General features: G+C 33.2%; 1 protein-coding gene across 1 annotated transcript in view; it reads right to left on the bottom strand.

Moving 5' to 3' along the window:
- Positions 1–5,014: 5,014 nt before the first annotated feature.
- Positions 5,015–12,849, bottom strand: part of AGPAT9_1 (1-acylglycerol-3-phosphate O-acyltransferase 6 (lysophosphatidic acid acyltransferase, zeta)) — a 33,573-nt gene continuing 25,738 nt past the window's right edge. Inside the window, exons 21-23 of the mRNA XM_051215668.1 lie at positions 12,740–12,844; positions 8,364–8,534; positions 5,015–5,768 (exon numbers count right to left, since the gene is read on the bottom strand). Coding sequence (XP_051066198.1) covers positions 5,435–5,768; positions 8,364–8,534; positions 12,740–12,844 — 610 coding nt within the window. The 3' untranslated portion in view covers positions 5,015–5,434. The remainder of the gene's footprint in view (positions 5,769–8,363; positions 8,535–12,739; positions 12,845–12,849) is intronic.

Below are 12,849 nucleotides of genomic sequence, written 5' to 3'. Positions count from 1 at the left end.
ATAATATTCCCTAACTGATCTAATAACAAAGCGTGTTACTTGTTAGTAGTAGAGTTAATATGCTAACTAGGAAGTCCCTGAATTGTCCAATTTTGTTCAGACAGAACGTAATGAACGCAAGTGAATGCATTGCATTTGAAATTTACCAAAGGCATGGAATAATATACATAAAAATCATCATTACAAATAAAAATCTCAGAACGTTTGTAATGCGAATAATTACGCCATCCTTTGTGGAGAATATAGTATGATCATCATAAGCTCACACAGTTAACACATAAACTAGCTAGAACCTGAATATGGTAAGGCACTACTTGTATACATTGTGTATTAACTGCAAAGTTACACTCAACTTAATCTCGTGACACTACGTATACTTTTGCCTGTAACGATTAGTTTGGCCTCTAGGAAAAGTCTAGACCCAAAATTACCTTAGAGAATGTATTGTTGTACTACTCAATCAGTTAGTTGGTGTATAACGATAGAAATAAAGGAAACTATCAGATATTCAGGTTAAACCTACAAGCTATCCAAAAGCCACATGATTATAAGATAAATGATAACGAAAAATAAACGGCTTAGTAAGCACTCAACATCGATGCTTAGCGTATTAGTTTTGACGAGCGTACTACTACCTCAAAACTCTGCCCGGAGCACCTCTGGGGCTACTATCAGTCCCAAGCCCGGGTAAAATATGAAGGGTTGGGAGTGGGGTTAGCAACCACATCTTGTAGAAAACTAACCCGCCAAAGAAACGCTAACCAGAAAAAATAATTCAAACCATTTTATACTATAACCTCAAGGCACTCTGTCAAACATCTTCATATCACATTTAAACTTATTAGACTTTCCCCAAGTAGTCGGCCTAGAAACTTTGCGTAACAACAAGCAATACATGTTCTTGAAATTTAACCAAGCTGCATTTGAAGTTAAATGACTCGATAAAATAAATGTAAGCAAACTTAATTTAGAGGGATCCCTTGTGTTGATAGAGGTTGTCTATTAACGATAATAGATCATTACTTAAATTTCAGAAGTCACCGTTTGACAGCGAAGTATACGTGTACAAGACAAATGTTTACTTGAAACATACTTAGCCAACCTACACAAAATGTATATTCAGAAGACAAAAGTAATTCTATTTCAGCACGACCCTGTGCAGGATTTCGGTTGATCTTCATCAGTTTTTGGAGCAAACAAAACGAGATCCATGTGATTACTAGAAGCAAAGGTGTTAAGAAGAAATTCTACGCGTCTTTGATTAACATCATTTTTTATACTAACTTAAATTTTACCCACGTTAGTATATGAGACCGGATGAATTTTAAGCACTGAACCCTTTTCGTCCATTCAAATTTCGGAGGAACATGCGAAATTATCTCACAAATTGATAAGTTGTTCTTGGTTATGATGATACCTATTTGGTCAGCTACACTAGAACCCGCCAATCTTGAGTCGGATCATTTACTTAATAATTTATAAAACTTTCATACTAGATAGGTTCTTGAACTCTCCCGCAAGTACATGAACACTTTTTTGCTAGGTCTGCTTTGCTTCCCATACAGCTGACTTATTTCCCCTGCAGTAGATATGTTTCACTTTCTGAATTCATCATATCATGAAATCAAAAAACTCAGTTGCTCTCAGGTCTCTGAAATATAAATTTTCTTCTTTTACAAAATCCAAATTTAGTTCAAAGTTAGACAGTCAAATTTGCCATATATATGTATGATTTACAACAATAAAATAATACTCATCGAGTAGTTGCGTTATGTAATAGTAATGTAATGTCACTGTGATCGTAAAATAGTATCGAGTAGTTGGAATAAAGAAGATTATAATAATCAAAGTAATTATTCGAAAAATCAAACAGTTACTAAGTTGCACAATACTTTTAAGAAGGAACTAGCAAATTATTTTGATGAAAGGTTAGTATTACAGTAGTTACGTAAGAATCAAGTGATGAATGTTGATAGTGTAGCGTGGTGTCGAGTCGAGATTAACTATGAACACCACTACCAAGAAACACGTGCCAAGTAAATCAGAAGGCGAAGGTTGAACGTAACCAAATAAATCCATAAAATCCCCGAGAAGCCAAATATCAGAAGGCAATTAATGGACCAAATCGAGATATATTCGCTGGCGATCTCGTGGTATCGAAAGGATACCGAGATCGTGCCAGGATACAACCTTGGTTACAGAACATAACCGAATTCGCGCGAAGTTACAATCGAAGTGTCAGTATAAGAATGGAAGCACAAAATAGCTGTCATTAGCACAGTCAAACAAAAGCACATTAAAACAAACACTGGTACAGTTGGTTATGATAATAATTGTTTTTATTAAACCAGTCGTGTTCTCGTGATAAACGTGAGTCACTACAATATCACGAGGTTATTTTTGACCGAGAGATTTTTTATATTATCAACAAATTCAAAGGAATCCTAGACACTATGCTTAACGATTTCTTTGTGCAGTGGTTTGAGGATTTGCAATAGCCATTAGGCTTAAGTATGATTGACTGGATTACTCATATCTAAAACGGGTCGAAGGGGCAAGCCACTTTTATGTATTTTTGGCAGACCATACAGCCTTGGTGTTATCGTTCCTGTAGATCTTATTATTTCGAACACTATTTCCGAAATCAAATCTTATTGCTTGATTTCTTTTTCAATGATTTATGTTCATCATCCATCACCATCAGTTTCCGAAATTTACTTTTATCATTTAAAAGGGCCTTTATCCTGACTAAATAGTTGTTTTTATCTATGAATACTACACCACAACCTTGGTCTAGTTTTGTGACTAATAAATTGCCATCGGTTTTAAATTTCCTTACGTTTTTTTTCGTTAAAATCTCTTTCATATTGTGTCAGTGTTTCAGATATCCAAAGCAACAGTTCACCAATGTTGATTTAAAACTCTCGAAATTATCTTTTGATGGAGTTACTAGTTCTACTTTTTGGGCATAAAGGTATTCAAATTGAGTTTCAACGTCCATTCTATTAACCGTTTTCATAAAGTGCCAAAACTTAAAGCCTAAAAGATAATGGTTCTAACTTAGCCTTATCAATCTTAAGTTTCAAAAAATTGTGTTTATACTGACCTGGGTTAGGTGAAAACTTAATTACTGAAATCTGTTTGTCTAGATTTTTCATTAGTTCATTAGTACATCAATAACGAGACGACGAGAAAATACACAACCATCTAACTTTGGGGAATGAAATTATCATTAGAATGCCCTTCCTACGATTTATTTCATCCACCAAATAAAACCTTAGAGGACAGCATTAAGAGTTCGACTACTAAAAAGTATTTATATTTAAGAAAACCTGAGAATTAGTTATTATTTCAAGAGATAAAAGTGCGCGGATCATTGAAATATCTTCATGTAATGGATTTTCTTCTTAACAAAAAAAGACTTCAAACTAAGTTTCTTTATACTTTCCCTTTAATTACAGCATAAGTTTGAACTAGTCTTTAAAATAATAATTTTTTGTTTCATTCCAATTTATAAGCTATGGTGCTCTTTAATGAGAACTGTGTGTTGTTAGATCTCATATGGGATTGTATGACTGTATGACTGATAAGGAGAAAACAAATTCTGGACGAAATAAAAACTTAGTATTGATTAATTTCAACAATCTTCTAAATGACGGCCGTTTATGAAAGAAGTTGAAGAAATAGTAGCCTAAGAAACAATAATTACTCTGGCAACCCTTCATTAAAATGAAAACCCAACAAATATGATAAAAGGCACTGATGATTAGAGTTGTAACTATATGGTAAGACTATAATTTATGGATGACCATTGAGCGACGCTAAAAAGGCCTTAAGAATGACCACCTATATAATACGATTAAATGAAGGTTATAAACTGATGTTAAGAACGAGGATTGATATTGACAGTTGATAGTTAGGGTTAGGAATTAGATATAAGGTTTTCATCACGAACTGACATAAGCTATAATGCCAAAACTCTATTTAGTCGAATTAATTAACTAATTTCGCCCTAAAATTCAGGATCCCTTAACGTAAATCTGATTGGTTCGTCCATAAATTTTAGTATCACCATAGTTATAGAGTTAATGAAAGTGTTGCCCATCCAAACTTGAAGTCCAGTCAATAAACATTAAAATCTGGGTTTATAGATTTCAATATGATGTATACGCTGATAATCGGGTTTATCAATTGTTTACTAAACGACCTATATCTATGTATGTCACAATTCCCATGAGTGATGTCATACTAAACATACAAAAATAAAATCTTTAAACTGCAGGAAATACTGAAGAAAACAAATGCTAGTGTGGTGTGCGCTACTTATATACACATAAGCAGTATATAACAGTAGTCAGGTATAGAATGTATTTCAGTTGAGGATCGAGAAAGAAAGAACGAGAACGGAAAGCAATTGGTATGAAAATGCAGAAGCAATCAAATCTGAGACGGTGTACAGATATTTGCAAAAGAAACGGTCAAGTTTGGGACAATGGATTGATATTTTGTAAATTAAGTATTTACTGTATGGTTCTCAGATTTTAGTGAAATATTCTGTAACTTCGTATTCTAATACGCTCGATTTTCCCCACTCGCATTCATCTTCACTACAATAGGGTGTCAAAGAATCGAGTTTAACATTAAAATCTTTAAGGATTAAATGACCTATAAAGGTGATATTCTCTAATTGTTCACGACACCTAATCATATCATTCTTCCTGTAACAGATCTGTATATAAGCTGAAAGATCTATTCTTACGGCTAGTATCCATGCTTTTGATATCGGTTCATGTTATAATCTCTTTTTTACGGTTATGACCCAGCTATTGCTATTACTTAGTATTCTCGGACACCGATTCACTCGACAAGTCCCCAAATCAGAACACGGTTGAAAAGGAAAGAGATTGTACTCCAAATAACAAGGTTAGATGGAAGTAAGAAGCAAGTAAGTAAGGAAAACGTTAGCATATTTATAGTTTTTACATGAGAAGATTCTAGAGTATTCTCCAACTATCGACTAGCGCTGATTGGATAAGAATTAGCCAATCAGCGTGCACCAAAGCAATCGTGCATTGAGCATGCTTTAATCCAATCTATGTCCCGCTAACAGTTCATTAAAGAAGTTTGATTCAACTATCACTCGAACTGATTATATAATTAAATTTATTTATTCATCAACATTGTAATGATTAATTCTAACATTTACAAACCTCATTCAGCAAATAGAATAATCCTCCCTCCTAAAATACTGAAAAGTATCAAAATATGACAAGAAAGTTATTCTTTTATTATCGCAAGTTCAATTTTTATCAAGCATACACATATATAACCATGTAATCTAATGTAATAACATAATAAAACTACAAAGAAACAGTCTAGAGTTAACATCATACATTAGATGGAAGACAATATGTAAAAAGGATATTTACATTGTTCAAAAGAAAGGTTTAGTTATAAATAAAATAATGATAATCAAACTTGATATACCTAATGTTACTCCAATTTCAAATGTTTGCTCATATTTACCAGTTAATTGATAGAATTTAATTAATCCTGTCCAAGCATAGAATGCATGATTCCAACAATTATCTAAATCACAATTTGATTGTTCATTTATCATTAATTGTTCTTCTTTATCTGATATATCAGAATGTATAACAATTATACGAAGATAAAAATATTGTACATCATTTAAGATAGTTGAATTTCTACAGAATGATGGATATATTGTATAATCACATATTAATTGCCAATCTTCTTGTGAATATCTAAAATTTAGATAAATAAGAAAGTAATAGTAATAAAAACTTTTTGTAAAGTTTGTTGAATTTCAAGACAATAGTTTTTATCATGTACTGTATGACAGTTATTTATTTATTTGAACACATAAATACTGGTAAAAGGGGGCACCAAATAAGTATGCGCCACACAAAGCAAATGAGATTTGTGTGAGGGCTATGATACTGCCCGGGTGCCCAAACCGAAGCAGGTGGTTTTCTTAGGGGGCCACAGCCGGAGCCTTCAACCTAAAGGTCTAATCCACAAGGCAGTAGAGCGTCGTAAGGAGATGCAGTCCCATGGTAGCCAGTGACCAACGATTGGTTCATACGCCATTTGTTCCTTCAGGGTAATGGAGCCCATGTACACCATTGGTTTGGACTCAGGGTTTTCCAACTCCCCTAAATGGACTCACTGTGTCCACCAACCCGATTAAAGCGCCTGACATTCGCTTTTTGTCCTCTCAATTCCGTAAACAACGCTCCCACCACGAGAAGGCAGTGAGTAGGACTTCCCTGACAGAGGCTATATATGCGTGGCCATGTGAGAGCATTTCGGGAGGTAGAGCTGACTCTCCCCACTCTCGGCCGTACAAGGGCATTTTGGCGCACTGTATAACAATATATCACTACTAGTGACTACCTTCAAGATGAATCTGCGAAATTTTTTGTAAGAAGTCATTGTCTGAAGTTCAACAATTCTATAATCGAATTCCATTTAACTGATTTAAAGATATTATACCTACCTGGAACCAGGAATTGAGCGTTACTAAACATTGTCAAATCTATACTATGAAGTTATCCAATTCTTTTTAATTTTCCATAATTCTTCAACTAATATCATTCTGTGATAAAAACTAATTTCGAGTGGATATTTTTGTTAGTGTCTTATAGTTTAAATCAAAAATCATTACGGTAATGATATGAAACTATTCATTATGTGCATGAATTCGTTATTTACAAAGTTCGCAGGAATAATCTGATAACCTTTAATAAAGTTTTATGAGAGGTGAATTTTAAACTTTAATATCTCCAATAAGCTAAACAACATTATACTGTAATATATTTTATTCGTTGGCAAGTGCATAAATGTAATTCATTTTCACATATATGACTGTTGCCCATCATCAACTTATATGTGACAGTTATCTTTTACAAATGAAAGTTCATTTAGAATTCATTAATGAGATATTTTAAATACAAATAAATTTAATTCTGATTAACTTCTATTACGAAAAACAAGCACTGTATTTATTGAATAACAACAAATAATACACCATGGTAACTGAAAAGAAAAAAAGAAACGTAAAATGTTCGTTTATATTCCCTTTTAGATTAGAGTTTACATATAGAATCCTGCTTCACTCTGGGCACTCGAGCAGTATCACAACCCTCACACAAATCAAATGAGATTCGTGTGGTGCATATGTATCTAGTGCCCCCTTGTACTAGTATTTATGTGTTCAAATCATCAAATCAAAAATAGAATTATCCGTTTATTTTTTTGGGAAAGGGAAAGGGAGAGGAGGGGACACAGATATTTGTCGATACATTTGACAACTATTTTCGAAATTAGAATTAAAATTAAATTGATTATAAAACAAACATTTGATGAACAGATAGCACAGATATTGTCTTTTATTGGCAATCATCATCATCATTATCATCATAAAAAATTATCCATTAGAGTGTATCAAAAACTGAAGAAACTGTTATTTATCTACATTTTAAATGCGAAAGCATTAGAATTGATAAACATCATTAGAAACTATAAACTTATACACTTCATGTAGATTATTCCAATGAATGATTTTTTTAACTGTTGAAATAACTATATGATAAACCACACTTTTTAACAGTATACCAACACATAATACACGGTGATATTGTGGTGTGTGCTACTTATATCGACATGAGTAGAATATACAGAGAGTCAGGATTAGAATGTTTGGCAGCAGAAGGTCGAGAAGGTAAGAATGGGGACAGAAAACAATCGGTATAAAAATTCAGGAACAATAAAGTCTAAGACGATTGACTGATGTTTGCAAGAGGAACAGTCAAGTTTGAAACAATTGATTGACATTTTGAGATGGTATAGAAGATTTGTAGCTCAGGTGGATGATTTTGATGGAGTTTTTTTCTGAGCTGGATGCTTTGGTCGTGGAGCTTTCATGGTTCTTCTGAACGACATCATCAGCACAAAGTTCAGATAGAAGTGAAGTGTTCGAATTTCTCCACATATGGTTCACAGCTTGTCCTGTACACCTCGACGTTGATTGGTTCTTGATGAACCATCAAAATGATTGATACTTTGCAAATGAAGTATTTACAGCATAGTTCACAGATTTTACTAAAATGTGCTGTAATGCTATGTTCATATATATTCGATTGTATCTAATTGTGTTCACGTTCACTACGATGTTTTTAAAAAAAATCTTTTTGATAACGATTTCCAACGTTGATTTTATTAAATCCATAAGTTATAGCCATTAAAATTCTTTGAAATTAAAAATGTCATCAAATTTATTGATTACACTTAATAATTAGCTACCTTGTAAGTTGTTAAGTTTAATAAATAAAACTTACTCAATTGATGCAGATATAATTTGTCTTAATGGTATACCTTGTAATTTGCCTTGAATTGCAGAGATTATTTTTAAATACATAGTAGATGTTATATTTGGACAGAAGCCAATTGATGAAATGAGAGAAGATGTATTGTCATTTCCAGTTGATAATTGTAAAACAGGATCATTTCTGAAAATTGAACAAGAAAAGTTTGAACATAATGTGAAAGTTATATAATCATAACTCTATGTAGCCATTACTCTATTGTTTGCTTTCTACTGATTAATTAAAGGCTAGTCTCTATATTTATTGATAAATTTAGTTAAAGGTCAGTGATTATTTTTTATCTTCTTTATTACTTACTTACTTACGCCTGTTACTCCCAATGGAGCATAGGCCGCCGACCAGCATTCTCCAACCCACTCTATCCTGGGCCTTCTTTTCTAGTTCCATCCAATTCTTGTTCATTTTTCTCATGTCTATTTCCATTTCTCGGCGTAATGTGTTCTTTGGTCTTCCTCTTTTCCTTTGGCCTTCAGAATTCCATGTGAGGGCTTGTCTTGTGACGCAATTTGGTGCTTTCCTCAATGTGTATCCTATCCACTTCCAGCGCTTCTTCCTGATTTCTTCCTCCACTGGGATCTGGTTTGTTCTCTCCCACAGTACGTTGTTGCTAATAGTGTCCGGCCAACGGATCTGAAGTATTTTGCGTAGACAATTGTTAATAAACACCTGTATTTTCTGGATGATGGCTTTCGTAGTTCTCCAGGTTTCTGCCCCATACAGTAGAACTGTCTTGACATTTGTATTGAAAATCCTGACCTTGGTGTTGGTTGACAGTTGCTTTGAGTTCCAGATGTTCCTCAGTTGTAAATATGCTGCTCTTGCTTTGCCGATCCGCGCCTTCACATCTGCATCAGATCCACCCTGTTCATCAATGATGCTGCCCAAATACGTAAAGGTTTTTACATCTTCCAAATCTTCTCCGTCAATTGTGATTGGATTGGTGCATTCTGTGTTGTATCGGAGAATCCTGCTTTTCCCTTTGTGTATATTGAGACCTATTGCTGCTGAGGCTGCTGCCACACTGGTCGTCTTTTCCTGCATCTGTTGTTGCGTTTGGGATAGAAGGGCCAGATCATCTGCGAAGTCCAGATCGTCCAACTGCATCCTAGATGTCCATTGTATCCCGTGCTTCCCTTCAGATGTTGACGTCTTCATGATCCAGTCGATCACCAGGAGAAAGAGAATCTTCTTTATACTTAATGTTAACTATTTTTGCAGTTTTTATCACCTTGGATATAAGTTGGTTACTAACACTTACATATTCTAATAATAAATAAGCCACTGTGAACTCGAAATTCAAACGAAAGGATATGTTGAATTTTAAAACTGTTGAACACTGATTACTTTCATAAATCAAATAATGTTCCTTTGAAAATGTCGGGGATGAAACGGTTGTCTACAGTGGCATCAAATGATAAACGTTCCATATCATAAATTGATTTAAGCTCGAATTTGCTCGTTGGACACTGACGCAATGTTCGAATGGTTAAGCATTAGTTAGGGAACCTGAAAGTCCTGGATTTAATTTCAGGTAAGGTGGCGAATGTAAACTGTTGAGAATTCTCGTACTAGAGAGGTAATGGCTGTTTAGTTTTTCCTGTTTCTCAATAGTTGTTTAACTAAGATCAGTCTGTACTATAAACTAGCAAACTCATCAATCTTCACAAACCCCTAATACTACCTATAGTTCCTCTTTGATATTAATTAATCGATAGAGATTGAAGGAAATTCACTAGTTTTATAAATTGGTCATTATGAAATTAGTTTTTAGCAAGTGATCCATTAATATAGACACTTTGTGCTTACAAAAGAACTGATAAGTTAGCCATAACAACCGTGTCTGTGTCACTGAGTAGCAAGGGTTTGATCTCATATGAAAACTATTAATTTATTTAGAGGGATAGATATATCTTACTGACAAATGGTAATCAATGTAAAACTTAAATTCAGAATTTGCTGACTACTACGTTCAATTTACTAACGGTGAAAGTAGTGTATACAATTAATGTCAAATTATTCTAATTCAACCAGTAGAAATGAACCAGCAATACGATATTGCTTATTATTAAATGACCAATTAGTGCAAAATTATTACTGTTTCTTATGAAAAAAACACATTAAGTTCATTTGTTCATTTTACATGATAATTTACCCGATAGCTAATTGTTGGGACCCGAAAAACATAATGAATGGTAACTTTGGGATGCTTTACGGACAAATACTAAACGTATATTTCTATTGTATAATTATTAAACAACTAAACTATTTATATTCATGTTCCTCTTACTATAAGCTTTATTTTGACCTATGAACCATTATTATACGTTTTACCATTCTTGAGTTATACCCAGTATATTGATTACTACCTCCCTCATTCACAGCCACATCTGGCTAATTCTTGTACAAATGTTGTTTAATATTTTATTGGTACGTTGTGGTCGGTTTGATTTTGGTATATAAACTCAGTATGATTGAAATATAATGATTCATATCTCAGAGGCTGAGACTTGCGTTGTGGATTTAACTGGCTGGGCTAGGCGGAAAGCAGGACCAATTAGGACTCTAGGTTGTTCTCACGTGTTTTACGCGTCTTTGGTCCGATCGATCATTCTCTTCCATCTAATCTTCAGTCACAGTTATAACACTAATGTTACAAGTTCAATTCATATAATTAGTAATTTATTTATTTACTACATCATTCATTATTTCAACTCTTTCTGAAGTTTCAAATTACATCATTCATAACCGACTGATTTCAATTCATATCTTTCTTTATTATCATCTATTTTCAGTTACTTCATCATACAATCATCTAATGTTTATTAACTCCATTAGATCTAATCACTATTTCAATGTTCTGGAACTTTCCCTGCCAAACTTTGTTTATTCGTAACAAAATTTTATTACTTCATTAACTCTATCGGAATCTTCGATACATCATAATACATATATTCATCCTTAATCACCCTCTTATGTATAAATTAGTGATTTAGTCAAAATATATAAATGATAGTTTACGTCACTGACTGATTTTAACTAGACTATCATTGAAATTCAAAAAGTGATATCTCCGTTTTTTTATTCCGATTTCAGTTGTTTTATGAAAGTTGCACTACGGTATAAACTTTTTAATTTGAACAACTTTCTTAAAAGTATCAACTTGAAAAATAGAAGCTTAGTGTAAATTGTTCAATTTTATAGTTCACATCATGAACTGATCTTAGTTGAATAAGCATTGAAAATCACAAAGGATTGAACAGCTGTTTCGTCTAAGTCTGAGACTTCTCACCTAACTCTACTTATAACCTCACTGAGTATTACAATCAGAAAAATCATGTCTTGCAAAGTACACTTAATATCTAGATCAATGAATTAGCATCTAATAATGTATATTTATAACTCTGATCAATTTGTGTTGTTGCAAAACCACTTTTTCACTGCCATTGTTCAGTAACTGTCTGGTACTCAATATAGTTGAACTAAGCTAGTCACAGATTCATCCATCGAAAACCATTTCTTAAAACTGATCACTAGTGATTACATGATTATTATTAGCGCAAAATATTTATGGAAACTATTAAAATTTAAAATTTACACTACAAACTGCAAATGTGTCTTATACTATCAGGAAATAAGTTTACTGCTTCCTAAATTTAAATGATTATGGAATTAAAGCCGCTTAGTGATTTAAACAAGAAAATCAAATAAGTTATAGTTTATTTTCATAATTTAACACATAACACACGACACATTTTGTTATATCCTAGTGAAAATTAAATTACGAGTAAATTCTGAGACCTATTAATGGACCACTATTATCTATATATATTTATGGTATAACTATTCAGTAATTAGATTGTGTATGTCTATATTTCCCATATTATAAGCTTCATTTCGACCGATAGATTATTATTGTACGATTTACTATTCTTATGTTATACTCAGTTTATTAACTACTGTCTCCCACGTACACAGCCACATTTTAGCTTTATTGTGTATCAATGCTATTTCCTAATTTATGATGCGTTGCGATCTGTTTGGTTGATATATAAACTTAGTATGTCTGAAATAAATGATTGACATAGTGGAGGCTGTTATTGGCATTCTGGACTCAGCTGGACGGTCTAGGCGAGCAATGGACCAATGGAACGCTAGGTTGGTCAGACTGAACGAACGTCATTGGCTTAGTACAGTAAAAGGGTAAGTCGTATTTTGACTGGCGAATGAATTACGTGAATAAAGACGAAACACATTTTATGAGTATGTAGTTACTAGTGATTATAAAAACAATGAAAATGATAATATATCTAATGAAATATAATATTAACCTGTGTATAAAAATCCAATCCTCTGGTGAAGTTTTAGATGCTTGTGGGTAGGTTGCAATTACTTCACTTGGCATAAATTGATTTAATCGTGCAATAATAAGACTTCTATA

Source organism: Schistosoma haematobium, chromosome 4 (genome assembly GCF_000699445.3).
Source record: "Schistosoma haematobium chromosome 4, whole genome shotgun sequence".
Classification (NCBI taxonomy): domain Eukaryota; kingdom Metazoa; phylum Platyhelminthes; class Trematoda; order Strigeidida; family Schistosomatidae; genus Schistosoma; species Schistosoma haematobium.
The sequence above is the reverse complement of the archived record's forward strand: the minus strand, read 5'-3'. Positions and strand labels throughout refer to the sequence as shown.